The sequence below is a fragment of the Panicum virgatum genome, chromosome 9K (genome assembly GCF_016808335.1).
Source record: "Panicum virgatum strain AP13 chromosome 9K, P.virgatum_v5, whole genome shotgun sequence".
Taxonomy (NCBI): domain Eukaryota; kingdom Viridiplantae; phylum Streptophyta; class Magnoliopsida; order Poales; family Poaceae; genus Panicum; species Panicum virgatum.
In genome coordinates, this window is record NC_053144.1 from 63,045,959 (window position 1) to 63,064,817 (window position 18,859).

Here is an 18,859-nt window from a genome sequence, read left to right on the forward strand (position 1 = left end):
GCCCCTCTATTATCAAGGTACAATCTTTTTTACAAAATATCAATTATAAAATTTTAGATCTCGTCAACCTCTATAATTTTGTTATAAGTTTGTCTTCATCCGTGATCATATGAAAAACTTATGGATTTTTTTTGCATTGGATCATTTATTTGTAGGGCCGGGTCGCACGCCATCACCGTACCCACCCCTAAAAATCATTTTTAGAGGCAGGTGACACCATATCACCTGCCTCTAGAAATGCACTTTTAGGGGCAGGTGACACACTACTACAATAGCTATTTTTCGAGGCGGTCAAAAACTATTAACCGAGACGGGCAACCCCAACTGCCTCAGATCTAAGACCATGGTAAATGACCTATTTTCCAAAGCAGTTTTGATGCCCGTCTCGGTTAATCAAATAATTCTTTTTTAGAAAAAGAAAAGTCCGCCGAACTCATCATGGGTCCACCGAGCCCATCACGAGCTCATCCCCCGTGCCCGCCGGCCGTCCGCTGCAGCCACTGGCCGCCCGCCTCCGCGCCACCCGCGCGGATCTGGAAGAAATAATTTTCCTATCTCGTATTCTGAATTTTCCTATAAGGTTTTCACCCACAAAGAAAACATGGTTTTCGGTAGTGCAAATGCCAGACCATACAAACCAAATGGTAAATCTAAGGATGGAGATACTAGTACAATAATATATACTCCTAGATTATAATGTCAGATCTGTGAACAAATAGCGAACCTGCAGCAGCAGAATATTGATATTGTTCTGCTGCTAATCATTGAAATGCATGGTTGCCCTAGCATCGCACGCATGACAGACTAGGGTTAACATTTTTGGTCGAATTTCGCCGAAATTTTGGTATTTTTTTCGTTTTCGCTATACACCGGGAAAAGAAATTTTGGTACTTTTCGCCATTTTCCGTTTTCAAAATTAAAAATTCAAAAATATTTATAAAAAATTCGGAAAAAATATGATAAAAAACTAGGTGTTCTTCTGAGCAAATAGGACTAGAACACACTCAAATCTAAGATCATTTGCTAGGCTAAAATTATATTTTAGTTGAAAAACAAGGTTATTTGTAATCTAATGAGGTAGAATTTATAGTTGAAAGTTGGCATGAGAGGTAACGAAGTAGGAAAGCACACCTTTTCAGAATGCTTTAACAATTTTCTATACAAATTGAATCCAAAAAAATTCAAACACTGTCACATGAATTGATAACAAATTCAAATCATGTTTGTCCTGGATTTAAAACAACTTTCAATTGGATCAACCAATGTCCCTGAAATTTTATAGGCATATCCGCAATAACAAAAATAATAAAAGTCTAGTTGAGGCCTAAGAGAGAAAATGGAAGTTGTCACATGAAATGACAAGACTTTTAATTGGTAGTTTTTGAAATAATTAAATAACTTTCAAACCATTGCTCAAATGAAAAAGTTCCTAAAACAAAAGTTGTAGATCTCGAAAAACTGAACAAAGTTGGTATTCAAAAGTTTTTCATTTGACCTCGGAAACAGTAGGAAAATCACAACTGACATCATTTTCCGGTCGAAAATCACCGAATTTCGGTCGAAATTACCGAAATTTCGGTCGGAATTCATCGAAATTTTGTTTTTGAATTTGAATTCTCTTTCCGTTCGGAATTAGCGAAATTTGATGAAATTTCGGCCGAAATTTCGTTTCCGGCAGTTGGCGGGATTCGGTAAAAAAACGAAAAGGTAAACCCTGTGACAGACTGGTGTTCTCCCTATATATAGTACTCATGCAGTTGTGTGATAATACTATCTTGGGACCGCAAGTACTAGCACACCATTAATTATTTGCATCCCGAGTTTTCCTATATGTTATTGAATTGATAGTATTGAGGTCACTGCTCTTTTATTCCAACATGCAATATTCCACATGGATCCAACAATACATATTCCACCTCATCACGTACGATTCGGTGTCACTTTGACATTGAATTATTTATATACTCTCCCTCCATCCCATGAAAAATGCAATCCTAGGTCTGAAAAAAAAATCCCACAAAGAGTGCAATCCTAGAAATTGGATCTCTCAAACCTTAAGTGATTAGATTTAATTTGCATGATGGAATAACTGCATTTAGCCAACAAATGAGGGCATAAGAGTATTTTTACACCACCACTACTCTATCCGGAAAAAAAAACTAGAATTCCCCTCTATATGGGATGGGAGGAGTACCTTCTAAACCTAACTAAGATCATGTCTTGTACTCTTGTATGTTAATATAGTAGTATAGACCAAGAAAATTAATTCCTTGGGACCTACTACTCATATACAGAATGATCGTATGCATCATCTCTCTGTATCCGCACAAAGAATAATGGAACGCTACTACATGCATACAATAATATGAAGAATGAAGTAAACACAAATAATTAAACAGGGTAATAAATTCTTAACCATAATAGGGACTGATAGGACGGCAAATATTATATAGGGTAGCAGCTAGCTGTTCATAATTAAAGAGGTGCGTACACTCCAACAAATAACAAGAAAACGTACAGGAACAGTAATAAACACGTACGGGGTAAAAAAGTACAGGATGGGGGATGCATGCATATAACGGCGATAGGTTATCTTCTGATGACACTGCTAGCTCGATCCTGGGCTACTGCACCATCGGTCGACCTGATCTAGATGCTGCGCTCAATCTGCTTGAAGATGTCGAAGCTCTCAATGACTTGCTCCTTGGCCCTCTCCTGCAAGAGCAGCATGCATGTGTACACGTAAGATATATATAGGCATGGCATACATACATATATAGAATCTCGAAGCATAGGCTTTATTTTCATTTTACTTCCAGATCAAAGCGCCGTTCACGCAGTTACCTGAGGAGCGGGCACAACTCTAGACTCAGGAGCGCTGTTGGAAGTGGCAGTAGAGACAGTCGTCGAGCAGCGTGGATCACACTTCGCCCACTGGTGAATGAATGCAGCTGTACGTTATGGCTAGAGAAAATTTATAGCTATATGTAAATAATAAATGTTTTCAAGCTAGAATTAAGTTACAGGGAGGCAGGTAGCTAGGTTAATTAACCAGCAACAATCTTACGTTCTTGGCAGCCATGCTGAAGGCCTCCCTGTGAGGGATATCTGGCTTTGCAGCTTTGATGCGCTGAATCTCCTCCCTGCGGGCCACATGTACATGTAATGAGAAGGGTAATATGATCTAGTAGAAGAAAATTAAGCATGTGTGATTTTTGTTTTACCAAAAGAGAAATTGATTGTTCTCGGAATGTGCGTGGAAATGGAGGAAGTAGGAAACCAGACATAGATAATAATTGTGCTGATAAAATTAATAGATTGGAAAATTAACTCCATGTAGAGCAATAATTAAAGAGGTGAAACTACTTGTTTGGAAAATGCAATTGTTTTACATTTATCAAAACCACACTACATATAGAGGCATGCATAGCTTTCTTAGCAATGGAGTATTGGAACTCTGGTGAAATAATGTCATTCAGTCGCCCATTCTTTCAAAATGGTATTGTCATCATTTGTGTGCTCGTTTTGGTTTTTCTTATTTATTGTATATATATGCCCTTAGGTTTATGCAAAGCGCATTCTACATTTTTTTATTTTCTCAAAGAATCAAACAGCTACTCAAAAAATATAATATCATAAGGGAAAATGGAGAAATTCAAAACTCAAAATGCATTCTTACAATACAATGCAGCCTCTTAGGTGAAAATTTGTCATACTCTTTAGCAGTTGTTGAATACATAAAAATATGGAATGGAAAGTACAATGTGTGATTTTGTTGATTTTTATTCCCATCTAATAACGATTTTGGTGAAAATAATAAAATTTATTGAGTTAACAAGGAATAAAAAATAACAAAATCGTTTTCATGTTTGCTTACATGATATCAGTGTACCGATTATTCTAGAAAAAAATTGCCCCAATTGTATATTATATTGCTGACTCACTATGGAGTCATATCCACTTTTGTTTTGTAGATCTCAATGCATGGCTGTAATCTTGAATTGGAAAAGATTATTCTTAGTACCCCTGGCTGGACTAATATTGTAATGCTTGAGCTTAGCCAGAACTTGTCTCGAAAATAATCTGGAAAACCTAGTGTTTCTCTGGATTGAACATTTATTTTATAAAGTAAGATATCTTTGTTCAAAATGGTGCGAACAGATCGTTTCTTCAAGATTTTAGTGGGGAACAGGGATGGAAGGGGATATCTATTTAGTAGCGGCATAATAGCGATGCAAAATGGTGCACCGTGTCTAGAAGAGTAAAAAATAATGTGCGAACTATATGTGGTCTAGCTAGCTAGTTATTGTACTCAGAGTATTTGTACTTGGTTGACAGATCGAAAAGATTCAGACATGTGCACAGCAGGTTTCGTTACTGTACACACCAGGCAGCTTATATATCGTACACATTTGCAAGCCTAGCTACTACTTGGGAAAGGTGTAAGGGAGAGGTATCCATAACGAGTAAACTTAAAAGTTTTAGCAGATATTACAAAATCAGATTTAAAAATATAAGAGAGATACCGGAAACCTGACCCAAGATAATGTATGAGATCACATGTAACTATTTGAGACCATGCATCTGAACAACCTAAAAAATAATAAAAGAGAAAAATGCTTCTTCCTAACCTCATGAAGCGATTGTAGGCAGATGGAAGGCGGTGTTTCTTCTCTGGGGCTGCAATAAAAGAAAAAGAATGCATTGAACACAAGATCGAACAACATATTTATCTGTTGCATCAACAAACAGAAAGAAATACTTTGTTGAGAAGAAAGTAATAAGAAAGATCACGTAAGGACAGAAAGAAAAGCATGGAACAAACAAGAAGAGTGGAGGATGGAGTTGCATCTTGCTACTACTAGCTACTTACGCTTGACAACGAAGGGCATTCTCGGGCTGGCCTCAGTTGATGTCGGCGAGGCCAGCGGCATTGGTTGGTTCCTCCTGCAGTCGTTGCAGGGTCCCTGACACTAAGAAATGGAATTCAAGATCTCACAATGTTAGCGATGCACCATGACCAGATATGACTAAATCATGCATGTCCTAATCATTGTTGACTATAGTTCATAAAAAAATATAGTCATGAATGCCTATCTTTCCAAAATAAAATTTGCTAGGAGAACCATGCATGCAGTCACAGCAGAGCTGCTGCTGCTGCTACAGCTTCTGCCGCCTTAAAAAAGCTCAACTGCCTTTTGCAGCGACGAGGGCTTTCCCAGGCCGCAGATGAGCAAAAGAAGTCTTTTGTTGTCCAGCGTTGTTTAATCTTGCCTTGCAAACAGTACTTTTGAGTAGTTCAATAAAGCAGAGAGAGGGAGAGATGGAGTATAGATGCAACTGAAAGTAAAGCAAACCATGGCCCATATTTCATGAGAAAACCCCGTTGCTTCCTTATTTCTGTCATGAGTGCAATAATTTCTTTCTATTTCTCAAATCTTTTATATTTGTTTTTCCCTTCCCCAAAGGGGCATATTCAGAGAAGAGAAACACACAGCTAGATAGAAGAATGAGAAGTGACCCGCAGATCGATGCACGGCATGCAAATATGCTGAAGAGATGATCGGGTATACTCCATATGCTAAAGAGTTGGAACAACGATCCACCTGAAACGGCCCCAAGGGGTGATCAGTCGGGGAGAGCGGCTGCACCATCGGTGGCCGTGGGCTGAGGTAGGAGAGGTTGTTGCAGTGGCCGCACTTGACAGTCACCGTGTCCATCAGCCTCTTGCATGGAACCCCAACCTGCAGCTACCCAAGAAAAGCACAAAATTAATCACAGCATGCGATCAAACTAACCACCTATTTCTAGATCAACTTCCTCTGCATGGCACTATCTAAGCAGTAGCAGGCTAGCAGCTACTAGCTGGGAGGAAATTCAAGGAGGTGAAGAGAAAGGAAAAGGAGAAAAGAGCAGAAGTTTCTTGTCCAATTGACACTTCAGCATGCATGTAACAACAAATAAGAGGAGATATGGAAGCTTGTGAAGCACAAAACAGATGGAAGTGAAAGATGGAACATGGCATTATCAGGAGAACCAGTAAGCAGAATATTCCACAAAGAAACAACAAGAGCCAATGAAACACCACAGAGAAAGCATAGCACATCAATCACTGCACATATCCCATGCGTGGATTCTGGTAGATTTTTGCGTGCTCCTTCCAATCGCAAGACAAGAAAGAAAAACCATGGGATGATTTAATTGGACGCCTTGTGAATGAGCTTGTCGTAGTAGCCGGCCTTCATAGAAAGCAAAGGATGTATACAGAACAAAACAAAAGGAAAAAAATGGGAACCAGCAGAAAACTTGTCGAACTAGTTAAAAGAGCGAAAGAAATGGCATATCTGGCGACCATTTCTTTTGCTGTGTCATGATCTTCCCCACATATAGATGTTTCACGCGGATCCGATTTCTCGAGGAGTATACCGCGAGCACGGTGTTGCAGTAGGTGCAGCGCACGTAGCACAGGTGCTCGGACTGCGAGACCAAATCCATGCTTGCTCGGTGGCGGCCGGCCGGCGGCGGGAAGGTGGGCGGGCGCTGGTGTGTGATAACCGGAGCTCTAGCTCTAGGAGAGGAGGCGGTGGAGAGCAAGCGCCAAGCAGTAGTGTCTGTCTGATCTGCTAGCCGTGTGGGTGATGCGAGAACTAATAAAGGAGAGGCAGGCAAAGAGGAAGGGGGGAGGAGGGGAGAGGTAGGAGAAGAAGAAGCGGAGCTCGGCCCAAGCAATCAGAGAGAGAAAGAGTTGGGTTCCAAGATCGATAAGAGATGGGGTTGGGTTTCTATTCCAGCAATAATGCCTGGGCCCCACGCACACATGGCTCCGTACGCACGAGACCAACCACGGCGATCGGCCGGGCGAGAGAGCCCGAGCAGCTGGCCGCCGCAGCACACACGGCCTAACCTGCATAGTGATCCATCTCTTGCTCGCCCATGTAAGTGTACACATCAAAGGAAAGGAACAGTCCTATCTAGCTAGCATCTCGCGTGCCTGGTGGCGCCTCCACCCAATTACGCGCCCCTGATCGATCCACGACCACTGCTAGTAGCTCCCTGTGTGGTAGGGTAGTACTGGTGCCTATGATGTGATGCGTGTGTGATTGATGAACGGATACATATGATCGACTCGATCGCTCGAATAAAGGGCGATCATATCGGCCGGCCAGTCAATTTGATGCGTCCAAGTCCCATAATTTGGATATATATATATGATATTATTGGTGTTTTAATTGGTACGGAGAATAGTTGGGATGTCGTGATGACATCTGACAAGCGAGTAATCTGATTGCTTTTTATATGACGATAGATCGCATGCAATTAATTAAGTGCCTTAGATATTATGGGGGGGGGGAGTTCAGTTTTTCAATATTTAACTATAAAATTGGGTAACAAAAGCTATTAAACTATCAAAACCAGATAACTTAGGTCATTTGGGTTGTTTCAAAAGTAGTTTTTTATTTTGTGAAAAAATAAAATATTCAAGTTTAAATTAAAAAATGATAAGTAATTCACTTTAAATAAAAAATATGAAACTAGCGCCAATATTTTTTAAATTGTAATCTATCTATCAACACTCTACTTGTCAGTTATTCGAATTCAATTTGGTACTAGTTTTATATTTTTATGATTTAAAATAAATTATTTTTTTATTTTTAAGATTTAACTAGATCATTTAAAAAATTACAAAACTACCTTTGAAATCACCCAAAGGATCAAACTTGCCGGTTTCGACAATTGAATGCACCTTGTTAACCTGTTTTATATTTGAACATTGTAAATCAGACTTTTATGTTAATTCGAGGGTGTAAACTAAACTTTTCTCTAGATATTATCACGTTGGTTGATGCAAATGCTAGAGTGTATATATGCATTGGTCTTGTATATATGTGAAGTAGTGTTGTCTTATTAATAAATATGATTTATTTCAACCCCCCCCCCCCCACACACACAATGATTAGTATAAAATTCCTAATATTCCATGTGCGATTATTCTGAATATTGTACAACATGGGATGTGGGCAAAGGAAGGCATCAAAAGAAACTTGGATGGTGACCTGTCTTGAGTTTGTATCAGAGGTCCAACATGTGGTTTAGCTGTTGCTTTCAGCAATGCTGTATACTTTCGGCTTCGAGCAAAACTTAATTCATCGCTTTCCTATATTGGATAGATTGGGCGTAAGGCCAGCTGGAACCATGTACCAAAAAAGAGGATCCAACTTCTTAATTTGGTTTCGCTTGCAAAGAGAAAAAATCTTATACTGCATCTGACGGTGGTTGTGTGATTAGACTGAAGCAAAGTCCTAGCAAAAAGTTGTGTAACAATATCAACCACTCATATGTGCTTACTGGGCTGTTAATCATATATGCTCCCTGCTTTTCCCAGAAAAGACAAAATAGCATAAGACATCTCAAGCCACCGGCGATGAGCACAGACCAGTGAGAGGGTTAATGATACTCGTCACACATATATAGTAGTTCTCCAAGCTAGACCTTGTGGAACCGGGTTTAAAATCATAGCACAAATCCAGCAGATTCTGCAGGGAAACCTTCCAGCTACCTTGTTTTATATATCCGAAAGTGTTTGATACTACTGTACCATTGCAGCTATGAACAGATGATAAATCTTCTGCCTGATAATCAGCAGGTTGTAGGTCCAGTTAACATACTTCCATGATACTGATAACATGCCCTAGACTAGTGAAGAGTGAGGTTCGGCATGTCTCTTTTGACGGGTTTTGTTTGTTCCACAAGGACGTACCAATTAGCCGCAGCCTTTTGTGCCTTCTCACCGACCTGCCTTTTTATGTTTTTAATGAAGGAAGGTATCACAACCGGAGACCACGAGTTCGCCGTGTGCCTCGAGTGAAGACCCGTAGGCACACGGCGAAGACTTCACCGACAGTGGCCGACGGCAAAGCGCTGACGGCAGCCACGGAGACGGCAAATGCCTTGTTTGCCGTGTGCCAAAAGTCAGGTACACGGCAAACCTTTTCGCCGTATGTATATATAGGCGCACAACGAAAAAAAGCGGGCAGACGCCGTCACGGCCAGCTGACGGCGTCGGCGGCTGTTCGCCGTGTGCCCGGACGGCAGGCACATAGCAACGCTCCCATATTCGCCATGTGCCCGGACGGCAGGCAGACGGTAACGCTCCCAGATTCGCCGTGTGCCCGGACGGCAGGCACACGACAATGCTGCCAGATTCGCCGTGTGCCCGGATGGCAGGCACACGGCCACGCTGCCAGATTCGCCGTGTGCGGCGGAGTGTCGGGGCGGGGGCGTCAGGGCGGGGACGGCGCGTCGGGGCGGGCCAGGGCAGTAGGGGGCCGGGCCGGGGCGGGGCTGCGGCGGAGCGTCGGGGTGGGGCCGCGGTGGCGCGTCGGGGCGGGGGCGGCGGGGCGACACCGGTGAGAGTGAGAGAGAGTGAGTGAGAGAGGCACGCAGCGGTCTGAAAAGCGCTAAGTGTAGGAGACTTCGCCGTGTGCCAGATCTACGGCACACGGCGAACATGGCATTTCTATATTTCATGTGAATGAAACTTGTATTCTTTTAAAATTTTCAATGTCATTTTGAAAATTTGTTTTGAAATTGAAAACAATACCTTAAAGTTCACTGCAGAACATGAATATAATTTTTTCACTCATGTTAAATCATTATTTCATGTACTAATAGTTCAAATTCAATTTATATCAATTAAAGTTGTATAAATACAGTTAATACGTTAAAATTATCAAACAGATCCAAAAAAATGCAAAAAATTAACATGACGTCATTTATGTTCTCTATTGCCTATATAAAAAGTGTAGAAACCAAATTCAAATTTGAACGTGTTTGCCCCTACAAAGTTAACCGCGTCTTTCTCCGTTACCCGGATCTTCTTCGGGAAAGTTTGAGTTTATAAGCAGCGTACGTGACAAACACGTGCGAAACTCAATTTTTTACCATAGATTCTATGTATGATAGCATAAGAAATTGACAAATCTCATAATTTTCAGACTTCTTTTGAATTTTTTAAATTTTACAACTATTCGGTTCTACGTTCACGAGAACTTTTTGTGAACACCATTTTCGAAATGACAATGTCAACTACGACATGAGGTCTTACTGTGCACTCAGAAATATGAATATCATTTTTCCAAAAAAATTCTTCTATTATTTTATGTACTTGCAATTCAAAATTTGACTCATTCGAAAAATAACAAATACACAATTTTTATATATAGTGAACATTATGACAAAAATACCAAACTTTAATACAGAGTACCAAGCAATGTCTCTGAAGTGTAGAAAAAATTTCGAGTTTGAAAATTTAAAATTTTCAAATTGTTTGCCGTGTGCGAAGAAAAAGCACACGGCGAAGTGTCTTGTTTGCCGTGTGCCAAGCTGTAGCACACGGCGAAGTGGCCTGTTTGCCATGTGCCCCATGCGGCACACGGCAAAGTTCAGCGCCGTCAACCTTCGTCGCCCCTCCGTCCACCTCCGTTCGCCACCTCCGCACGTGAGTGGCACGTGCACGAGGTTTGCCGTGTGTTTTGAGTACGGCACACGGCAAAGATAGTAATATGCCGTGTGTTTGGTTTTTGCTGTGTGTTCCTGGAGATGGCACACGGCAAAGAGGCAATTTTGCCGTGTGCATGGGGTTTGCCGTGTGTTTTATTTTGGGTACACGACAAAGTGGTTGTTTGCCGTGTGCCCATCTTTTAACACACGACAAACTATTTGGCACATGGCATATTAGCCGTTTCCGGTAGTACTGTATCAGAGAAAAGGAGGAGAGCAAGTGCGTCTACGTGGTTACTGCCATGATTGAGGTCATCAGAGAGCATGCACGACCTGATCGATGGGATTATCATTAGGTGTGTGTAACACTATTCATGACGCATCCAAGACGAGGGCGAAGGATTTTCTTTCTAGACATGCATGCGGGAAAAAGACGACGCACGCATGCCCTTGGATGTTCCAGAAATATTTTCCGGGATGCCTATTTGCCCGTCGCGCTGAGCCAGAGACGATTGCTAGTAAATGGACTGTTAGTTTATAATTGTAATCATGGGACAACCTTGTACTACTTCCTGGATTCAGGCAGCAGCAGCGGACGGCCATTGTTGCGAGACAGTGATTGCATCATGCATAACACAAGGTATCATCACCACCGGTCGGCTTATCTCTGCCGACACATATCTGTGATGCGGCGGAAGCGAGGCTCATTCCCTTCAATCCATGTGATAAGGAAAGGCAGGCTGCTGATTCGCTCTCGATACAAGTACTCGCGGCCGCCGGCCGGTAGTAGGCACAGATTCATACATCGTCGTCACAGCATCTGTGTTTCCATGGATGGGAAGAATCGACTGATGGATTGATTTGATGTGGAAGGAGCGGCTCGATCGCATGCATGAGCGGATCGCGCCGCATGAACTTAAAACCATGCTAGCCGCTCCCGATCGCAGCTAGAAATCTCGTATCACGGCAGCATGAATGGGACCATCCGGCCGGCCGGCCGTGCCCCCCGTTCCATCAGTCGATTCGAAATCACCCGGATGCGGCTCATGCATGCCGCTGGGGGCGGCGCGCAGCGAGATGCCCAGCAGTCCGTCGTCGAACTCGATCGATCGCTAGCCAGTTTGAACCAGCAGCACGCAGGGCCAGGTCAGGCCAGGCCAGCATCGATCATCGCAGCTCGATCGATTAATGGAGCGGACAGGGCTCACGGCCACCGCGCATCATAGAGGCCAGGCCATGCCCATGCATGCATGCCGGCACAGGGGGGCGGCCAGGCTTGACTGACAGGGCCGGCCGGGGGATCGATCGAGCTAGCGAGCGGCCGGGGTGCGGCGCGCTCGTGCCTGCGCGCACGGCGCTATTAGCGAAAGAATCTGGGCTGGGATCGCTGGGGCGCCATTTACGCCGCGAAAGCTTCAGCCGGAATGGGACACCCAGTGCGCGACGACGGCCACCGCGCGGCTGCTCCCCGCGCGCGCCCGGCCCGCTCATCAGTCATCAGTAGTAGCAGTCAGTCAGTACCTGCCCCTGCCCGGGCCCTGGCGATCCCAGGCGGTGAATGCGCATCCTGCCGCTCCGGACCCACGTGTTTGACGCACAAACGCATTCAATCAGAGCGCGATGTGTGTGTGTGTTTGTAGAGAGAGAGAGAGAGAGAGAGAGAGAGAGAGAGAGAGAGAGAGCGCTGGCTGCTTGGATCGTCGTCGCAGAGTGAAATAGGATGGATGAGAGAGAGTATTGTAGACTGTAGAACCGACACTGTTAATTGGAACGAGGAGATAGGCTGGGTAAAGGCGACCAAATGATCGTACGTGGGAGTGAGAACTCTCAGATCACAAGGAGGCTACTAGCTCGATCGCTAGGTCATTTTCCCCCCGGGCGGCTTCATCAAGTGCGCTCGAGGGAAAGAGACGCATGGACGGAGATAGAGCGGGGGAGTGGGGACTGGTGCGGAGAGAGAAAGAGAGATGGCCCGCCGCCCGCCGGGACGGGATGATAAGCCATAAAGAGAGAGGCCTTGGTCTGGTGGAGGTTGGCGACTGCGACCCCGCGTGGTGATGTGACGAATCCTCAGTTTCCTTTCCAGGAAAAAGCGCCCCACCCCACCGCCTCGCCCCAGCTTACTCCCGTGGTATAAGCAGCAAGCCACCGGCGGGCAGGCCGATCGACCACAGCACAGGCCATCACTTTTCACTCCGATCACCCACCACGTACAGCTAGCTGCTACGGCTAAGCCGCTCTACCACCATCTACGGCGACCAATACAATTAACCTGCCTCAAAGCCGGCCTTGTGGTGGCGCCCTTGCCCTAGTAGGCTAGCGCTGCACTGATCAGTGATCACCACCGTACCCCTACCGATCATATCATCCCCGGCCGGAGCGGCGGGCAGCGCTGTGCTGGCCGCGGCCGGCCGGGCTTTAAAGCGATCGCATGCATGCCGGTTTAGGGTAGGAGGGGAGGAAGATTCTAGGATATCTTGTCACCTCACGCACCACCTTTGGTTTGGTCGCTAGCTGCGTGCTCTGCCCTCTCGCTGCGGCTCGCCATCGCATGCAGCATCCTGCGCTGAGAGCGGCCGCGGCCAGGGCATGTTTTTTTCCGGGATGTGTAGCCATCTGCGTGCCCGTCTGCTGCCTGCCCCTGCCCCTGCCCGGCCGGCCGACGCGGAGCGCAGCATCGCATGCCCTAGCTAGCTAGCTAGCTACTGCCGCGCGCCCTAGCGGCTAGCCGGCCGGCCGGACACCACCACCCTTGCTCGATCGATCACGCAGCGGCAGCGGCCAGCGGGTACGCTCGCCCAACAGTGCCGCCACTGTGGGGAGAGCATGCCGACACGATCGACCGCTCGTCATCGGCCGCATGTGTCGATGTGAGCAGGCCATTGATTTGGATGCCAGGGATCCGTGGCTCTGGCTCTCTGGCTGGAGGGAAAGATGTGTGTGTATGGAGCTAGCTGACAACGGAGCTGGGGCAAGGCAGCAGCAGCAGAGGCAGCGCGCGCGCATCGATCACACGCCCTCCCTCGATCCCGCCGTAGCTTCACACATCACGGTTTTGTGAGCTCTCAAGTCCTAACGACAGTGATCCCCACTCTGCCGGGGGGTGTCAGTCGCAAACCGGGCATAGTGATTGATCCATCAAGTCGCTTGGATTATTTTGAACAATCGGATCGCATGATACCGATGGTCCCAGCGGAACAAGCTCGTCACTATGTTTGCTTTGCTTGCTGCTGCATACATTAATAGCTGCATGGCCAATATGGCTATAGCTAGATTCAGAATAATAAATTAAGAGCTTTTTTACAGTGATTGTAAAGTACAAATTGGTACTTTCATATACTTATTCTCTTGAATTTTTCTTAGCTGTTGATCTATAGAAATTAAATGAAACCAGTACTTGATCCCACTATTTTTGGTATTTAATCCCACATTTTGGAAATATCATGAACTTCACCCTAGGTACTTTCCACTTTCACCACCACTGGATTTTATCATATAGACGGCTCCTATTTTTTTCAATCAATTTAAAATTTCTCATAAATTAAACAACGGTCGTTTCATAGTATGCTCGCCTCGATTGTAATACATTTATTATGAAATGCAATGGAAGAGCTAGTGTTTGCATGCAAACACATAAAACATTGTCGCGGGCTTTTGGGGGTACCCACAGCCGGGTGGCGGAACGCACCCGCCTATTCCCCGAGGGGGAGTACTCGGGGAAGTGCTAAGCTATTAGGCCGATCTAGCTTCGGGGCAAGAACGCAAGAACGCACGGATTTAGAGTGGTTCGGGCCGCCGGAGCGTAATACCCTACATCCACTGTGTGGTGTATTGCACTAGGAATGAATGACTCTATCCTCTGCCCCCCCCCCCCCAAGTCTCTCTTTCGACTTGACCTTTCTCTAACGGGCGTCTCCCTTTTATAGAGCAAGGAGGACGCGTACACAGGCGTCGGACCCCGACAAGTGGGCCCAACAAGGATGTATATTTTACTAGACAGTAGTGGAGCTACAGTGATGGAGAATCTCTTGCCGGATACACTTCATCGTCCTGCAGACACTCTGACCGAGGGGGGTCTTCTCCTGTCTCATCGGCGAGGCGCCCGATGAGGCAGTGTAGGTTGCGGCGTAGACTGTTGGGTCTACCGTGTAGGCGTTATGATACTCCGTCGCCGAGTTGTCGTGTCTAACTGGTGTAGCAGACTGACGTGCATGGCGTGAGTGGCGCCAGCAGCTGTACAGTGTACCTTGGTAACGCGCGGTCGATAGTACAGCCTGGCGAAAGTTTCCTCGGGCTCTGCTGTGGCAGAGCGCTCTTAACGCCTCCCGCATTGAACGCGGTATGTGGCCAAGTCTTCCCGAGGAAGCTTGGCAGCCGCGTGCGTATCTGCGTATGCGGACACGTGGCGGCTCCGGACTCCCCAGGCGGGGTATCTGTTCCCTCCCTGCCGAGGGGTCCGGATAGTATATGGGGGTCCGGGACCCCGAGGGAGGTCCGGGGCCCCCGGCTGTTTCGTCTGAGTGCTTCCTTCTCCGGGACACGTGGTGACCCCGGACCCGACCCCGAGCGGGATGCGGGTCCGAGACCGTTGGTCCGGTGAGATGGAGTCGGACCCCAGGGGTCTGGTTGCTCAGCTCCTTTGGGCGTAGTTACGGATAACTACGAGTCTTGACATAGCAAGAGGGGGTACCCTAGTCCAGAGGTACCGACAGTGGCCCCCGGGCCCACCTCGGGAGAGGTACGAACCTGCGGGTGGGGCCATTATTGTGACGCAATACTGATTGCGTTGGCGTGCTCATGTTGAGAGTGAGTGCCCCGGACCCCTTCAAGGTCGTAGCACTTGTTGCCAGGTTCAGGTACTAGAGCGCTCTCCGCATGGTGGCGAAGGTGCAGGCTTAGGGTACAGAACCGAGCTAAGCGGCTGCTCGGACCTTGAACAGCCCAGGGAGCCAGCACTACTTCCCCGGACCCGGCTCCAGGCGACCGTGGCGAGCGGTCTCCACCGGAGCGGGCCACCGGAGTGGACTTGGAGCGACCGTGGCGAGCGGTCTCCGCCGGAGCGGGCCACCGGAGTGGACTTGGAGCGACCGTGGCGAGCGGTCTCCGCCGGAGCGGGCCACCGGAGTGGATTTGATTTGGAGCGACCGTGGCGAGCGGTCTCCGCCGGAGCGGGCCACCGGAGTGGACTTGGAGCGTTGCTGACAATCCCATGAATTACGTCACCGGGTCTTGCAGCAAGGTGTAGGAAACCAGGCCTTATACTAGAAAGGAGCCCGGGACCTCTAGGGACAGCAGACTCGGATACTAGGGAACTCGTAACAGGGCAGTGAAGTACGTAGGCTTAGGGTACATTACCAGGCTAAGCTACGTAGAACTTCTCTACCCCAGGATACGGGCACCACTTCTCCTGAGCAGGTCCCTAGGGGTCCGAACTGCCATCCTGCTAGAAGGAGTGTCCCAACCTGACCACAAGCTAGCAACTCAATTTGGATTGTTAGCAACTAAAGAAAAAACTCTGTGCGGGAGAAAGAAACATGCAGGTTGAACGAACAAGTGCTATTAGGTAAAAGTATAGATAAGACTGAGAAAGCAAATCTCCTTTATTGCTTGACTCGTGGTGTACATCAGAGGTAGGGATTACGAGGGCGGACCTCTACCGTTCTGGACCACTTGCTGGTGTCGCCTGTTTGTGCGATGAAGCCAGAGATCGGGTTTACAAGGGCGGACCTTTACCGCTCTGGACCACACGTAGGCACCAAATCATTACAAAGGAGAAGCACACTCAATCCTATCTAGTGATAACCTACAGCCGTCGCCCCGTAAGGCGTGCACGCTGCTGGCCGTAGTGGAGCTGCCATCTTTGGGGCTCTTCTGAGTCGTTGGGGCGATGGCGCCCTGGACGTGCTTGTACAGCATCATCCAGCATCACCTCGGGAGCTTGCGGGGCTCCTCCCAGCACAAGAATTGTCCTATGCTCAGATAGCATGGGAACAAATTCTTTGGCTTTGAATGGGAGTGGCCCTGCCGTTGCCAGCTGCCGCCGTCTGCCGTCGGAAGCCGGCCCGATGACCGCTCGTCACGAGCTGGGTGCTCGTTTGAATGAGCACGGAGCGTGTAGAAGGCCGGCTCGACCTTGGTGCTGGCGTTGGGCCCCCGCGCCTGGTGGCGGAGTCCTGTCTGCAGCAGCACCGAGAGACTCGGTCCTGGGGAGGGAGGAGTCGACGGTCAACTTCCCCCGGGCGACAGTGGTTGGCTCCAGGCTTCGTGTTGAGAGAAAGCCTTGAGCCGACATCATGCCACCGCCGGGGAACCCCGGCGGTTGCTTGAGAGAAAATCTTGAGCCGATGCAGAGGTGTTGTAGGGTGACGCACAGCGGGTATCTCCACTGCGCGCCACCGCGCCGGCCTTGAGGTGTCGCAGTGGCGATGCATAGCAGGCGCCGCTGCCGCGCGCCGCCGCACCGAGGGCATCGTCGTCTCGGTGTCGTGGCATGCGGCGTGGGTGCCGCCATGCCTCTCTTCATCTTCTCGTCACTGTTGCAGAGGATGAGCTCAGCCTTAGAAGCCTGGAGATCTAGCCAACGCCTGAATCCTCCCCACGGACGACGCCAAATGTCGCGGGCTTTTGGGGGTACCCACAGCCGGGTGGCGGAACGCACCCGTCTTTTCCCCGAGGGGGAGTACTCGGCGAAGTGCTAAGCTATTAGGCCGATCTAGCTTCGGGGCAAGAACACAAGAACGCACGGATTTAGAGTGGTTCGGGCCGCTGGAGCGTAATACCCTACATCCACTGTGTGGTGTATTGCACTAGGAATGAATGAGTCTATCCTCTGCCCCCCAAGTCTCTCTTTCGACTTGACCTTTCTCTAACGGGCGTCTCCCTTTTATAGAGCAAGGAGGACGTGTACACAGGCGTCGGACCCCGACAAGTGGGCCCAACAAGGATGTATATTTTACTAGACAGTAGTGGTGCTACAGTGATGGAGAATCTCTTGCCGGATACACTTCATCGTCCTGCAGACTCTCTGACCGAGGGGGGGTCTTCTCCTGTCTCATCGGCGAGGCGCCCGTTGAGGCAGTGTAGGTTGCGGCGTAGACTGTTGGGTCTACCGTGTAGGCGTTATGATACTCCGTCGCCGAGTTGTCGTGTCTAACTGGTGTAGCAGACTGACGTGCGTGGTGTGAGTGTCGCCAGCGGCTGTACAGTGTACCTTGGTAATGCGCGGTCGACAGTACAGCCTGGCGAAAGTTTTCTCGGGCTCTGCTGTGGCAGAGCGCTCTTAACGCCTCCCGCATTGAATGCGGTAGGTGGCCAAGTCTTCCCGAGGAAGCTTGGCAGCCGCGCGCGTATCTGCGTCTGCGGACATGTGGCGGCTCCGGACCCCCCAGGCGGGGTATCTGTTCCCTCCCTGCCGAGGGGTCCGGATAGTATATGGGGGTCCGGGACCCCGAGGGAGGTCCGGGGCCCCCCGGCTGTTTCGTCTGAGTGCTTCCTTCTCCGGGACACGTGGTGACCCCGGACCCGACCCCGAGCGGGATGCGGGTCCGAGACCGTTGGTCCGGTGAGATGTAGTCGGACCCTAGGGGTCCGGTTGCTCAGCTCCTTTGGGCGTAGTTACGGATAACTACGAGTCTTGACATAGCAAGAGGGGGTACCCTAGTCCAGAGGTACCGACAAACATAAAGATAAAAAAAGTAAATGAAAGTTTTATCTTGATTCACAAACTCAGGAGAGGTGTTTGAATGGGCTAAAACAAGGGTCTCCGGAAGTTTTATCTTTATTCACAAACTCAGAAAAGATTATCAAAGCTAAACTATGAAGACCGTATATATATATTGTCGTTCAAAGTTTCAAAAATTTGTAACTGGTTCGGAGAAAATGGTGATCAAATGTATCAGTGGCCTCTTACATCTCTTGATATCTAAATTTTGACCATTTTGACTATTTCATGATTATTGGATGGCATATATAGAGTACGTAATAAAAACTATTTATTCAAAAATCATAACAGTAATTTGCTACTGAAAAATACTAAAAATTTCCCTGGGATTGGTAAGAATAAATTAAAATTAAGAATCTGACCAATAGAATCCAATTAATTCATTTTAATCATTGCTTGTTTGAATCGTGCTAGAAGTGTTCTCTGGACACTTGTCTTGATGCACTGGTTGTCGGTCAAAACCCACCGGCGAGTCGCGACAGGCAACACGAAGAGCCGGGAGGTCGCCGGGGCGCTGCCAGGCACTGCTCCCTCGTCAACGCCCCGCAATCCTGGCACACGCCGCAACTTTCTAAGACGCAGGGCGTGCCACCTGACCTATATCTGATCAGGAAGGTGCAGACGTGCTTGCAACGATTT

General features: G+C 47.6%; 1 protein-coding gene across 4 annotated transcripts; it reads right to left on the minus strand.

Annotated features, from left to right (window-relative positions):
- Positions 1–2,391: 2,391 nt before the first annotated feature.
- Positions 2,392–6,738, minus strand: LOC120646862 (protein DROOPING LEAF). 4 transcript variants are annotated; one of them, XM_039923360.1, is made up of 7 exons: positions 6,427–6,738; positions 5,607–5,744; positions 4,874–4,967; positions 4,632–4,680; positions 3,068–3,143; positions 2,845–2,934; positions 2,392–2,715 (listed from the first exon to the last, which is right to left on the minus strand). In XM_039923360.1, exons 1-7 carry the CDS (start codon positions 6,493–6,495, stop codon positions 2,650–2,652), a joined length of 582 nt encoding a protein of 193 aa, XP_039779294.1. In that variant the 5' UTR covers positions 6,496–6,738; the 3' UTR covers positions 2,392–2,649. The 4 variants fall into 4 exon arrangements, with proteins under 4 accessions (XP_039779294.1, XP_039779293.1, XP_039779291.1 ...); XM_039923359.1 differs by having other exon boundaries at positions 5,607–5,750; XM_039923357.1 differs by having other exon boundaries at positions 4,874–4,973; positions 5,607–5,750.
- Between the last annotated feature and the right edge of the window lie 12,121 nt (positions 6,739–18,859).